The sequence below is a fragment of the Sciurus carolinensis genome, chromosome 11, assembly GCF_902686445.1.
Source record: "Sciurus carolinensis chromosome 11, mSciCar1.2, whole genome shotgun sequence".
Classification (NCBI taxonomy): Eukaryota; Metazoa; Chordata; class Mammalia; order Rodentia; family Sciuridae; genus Sciurus; species Sciurus carolinensis.
Genome location: NC_062223.1, coordinates 17262983 through 17265691, shown reverse-complemented (window position 1 = coordinate 17265691; position 2709 = coordinate 17262983). Strand labels below are relative to the sequence as shown.

The following is a 2709-nucleotide window of genomic DNA, read 5'->3' as shown; positions in this document are numbered from 1 at the left end:
GTTGGTCAACCATACCAAGATTGATGGACCCCTTTTCATGTGGGCATCACAGACAATCACCTTCTAAGGACCACAGATGGTCTTCCCATTCCTATCTTCACCTGTAGGGACCTGTGGGTATGGGTTCTAGCAAATCTCATTGGTGGGAAAGGGTCAGGACAGTTCAGTGTTCACTGGATATTTTTGTCAAAAAGTGGAATACATTTTCTAAATGTTTCATAGTAGCACTATGTTTGGATCCTTCAAAGTATCCTTTGAAGTGTCCTTCAAAGGTTCACATGATAAAGGTTTAGTTCCCAGTATGATGCTATTGGGAGGTGGTGTAACTTTAAGAAGTGAGGTATAGTGGGAGTTCTTGAGGTTCTTGGGACCCCAGACTCTTTCTCGTTCACTTCTAGGCCATGTGGTGAGCACTTTTCCTCCACCATAAACTCGCAGCCATGATGCGCTGCCTTGCCACAGACCAAAAGCAGCAGGACCAACCAGTGATGGACTGAAAATTCCTCCAAGACTGTGAGCCAAAGTACACCTTCTCTTTATAAGTTAATTATCCCAGACATTTGTTATAGTGATGGAAAGCTGACAAAACAAGCAGAAAACAAATGATAACAATGACTATGATTCCAAAGAAATAAAGACCAAGAGTTGATGGTATTTTTGCACAGAAATGTGATCTCTCATACGGGAAGTTCAATTTTTTTGACCACAATTAATGGTGAAGTACTAAAAACCATACAGTGTTATTGGCACAGATAGACTAGTTAAGGATGCTAGAAAACCACGAAAACCTAGCAACATTTGCATATAAAACAAGAAGAAATAACTTCAATACTAAAAGAACACCAAATTTAAAAGGTGATAGGAGCAGAAATTTAATATTTGATTATAAGCATTCATGTTTTATGGATTTTCATGTTGTCAAAACTAAAAATCATTGTATGTAATTATTGGTACATAAGCTAGTGACTGCATCAGAGATAATTGAAAATGGTGGCTAAAAAGTCAACAAATCTGTGAATAAAAGTCAATACCATACTTTTATGTATTCAGAAACCATCTAACAATATGGAAGACAAATTTAAAAAGTAGACTATGCCAGCAAAGTATTTTCCTTCAGTTTGATGCATGCTCAGATGCTGAACATTAGGACATTAGTCTGGTGTATAGGCAATATAAAAATAATGGTACTACGAGGAACATATTTTTCTTTCATTGACATTTCCCAGAATATAACTGGTGGCAAATAGTCATTATAGACATTATTGTATGCTGACTTACATATTCCTAGACTATGAAGAGAAGAAATCTCATGAGTTCAGAGAAATGAAAAATAAGAACTAATTATAATTAAAAACATTCTTAGACACTACAGGTCCATGGAATGTTTCACATGACTTGCAAATAATTTATAATTAACAAACTAATCCCAGTGAGGACATTGCTTTTCCAATAGCCTTCCTGAATGCACTGTTGACCTCTTTGTTCCTCAAGCTGTAGACCAGGGGGTTCAGCATGGGGATGATCATCGTGTAGAACACAGATGCCATTTTATCAGTGTCCATAGAATGACTGGAATTTGGTTGTAAGTACATGAAGATGATGGTCCCATAGAAGATGGAAATGGCTGTGAGGTGGGATGCACAGGTGGAGAAGGCCTTCTTCAGTCCCTCAGATGAATGCATCCTCAGCATAGCAACCAAAATAAACAGATAAGAGCTCAAGATGACCAAGAGGGTGAAAAAAATATTGAAAGCTGCTAGCATAAAGAGCACCATCTCATTTGTGTAGATATCTGAGCAAGAAAGAGCCAGTAGTGGGGGAATGTCACAGAAAAAGTGATTGATCACAGTGGAACGACAGAAGGAGAGATGGAACGTGAAGGCAACATGGATAGAAGCCTGCAGGAGTCCACAGGTATAGGAGGAGGTGACCATCAGGACACACACAGTGCTTGTCATGGTGGTGGTGTAATGCAGGGGCTTACACACGGCTGCATGGCGATCCAGGGCCATGGAGGCCAGGAGGAAACTCTCGATGATGGCAAAGGCTGCAAAGAAGAACATCTGGGCTGCACATGCATTGTAGGATATGGTCTTATCTCCTGTGAGCAACCCCTCCATCACCTTGGGAGTGACAGCTGAAGAATAAACACAGTCCACCAGAGACAGGTTACTGAGGAAGAAGTACATGGGAGTGTGGAGACGGGAGTCCAGCAGGATCAACAGGATCATCCCCAGGTTCCCGACCAGAGTGAAGAGGTAGATGAGAGTGAAGACCATAAATAAGGGGACCTGTAACTCGAGGGCATCTGTTAACCCCAGCAGAATAAATTCAGTCACCTCTGAGATGTTCTGCATCACAGTCAGTTGGGGATTACCATGAGAAGGACCTGATAAGATGAGAAAACAAATTATTCCATTTGTACACTACCATGAGAGCTGACGTGTGACCAGGGACTCTTGTTTAGCGTCTTGTTCATGCAGGAGTCTGTGAAAGAACCTGGACTGAAAGCTGGGAACAGGATGGTTGAGGCTGTTCCTTCTTCTGGTCACGGAAAGTGGTATAGAGGGGTGTGGAAGGTCTGTGCTGTGTGGCTGCCTTGGTGGTACTTATTTTGACTGTCAGGCACGTTTTAGCTTTTCTGCTATCTGAAATTCTTTATTATATTAAACCAGGTAGGAGTCGTTTTCACTACCTGGATTCTTTTCT

General features: G+C 41.1%; 1 protein-coding gene across 1 annotated transcript; it reads right to left on the bottom strand.

Moving 5' to 3' along the window:
• Positions 1-1412: 1412 nt before the first annotated feature.
• LOC124959077 (olfactory receptor 5B12-like) lies at positions 1413-2360 on the bottom strand. The gene has a single exon (XM_047517719.1). It carries the CDS (start codon positions 2355-2357, stop codon positions 1413-1415), a length of 945 nt encoding a protein of 314 aa, XP_047373675.1. The 5' UTR covers positions 2358-2360.
• Positions 2361-2709: the final 349 nt, after the last annotated feature.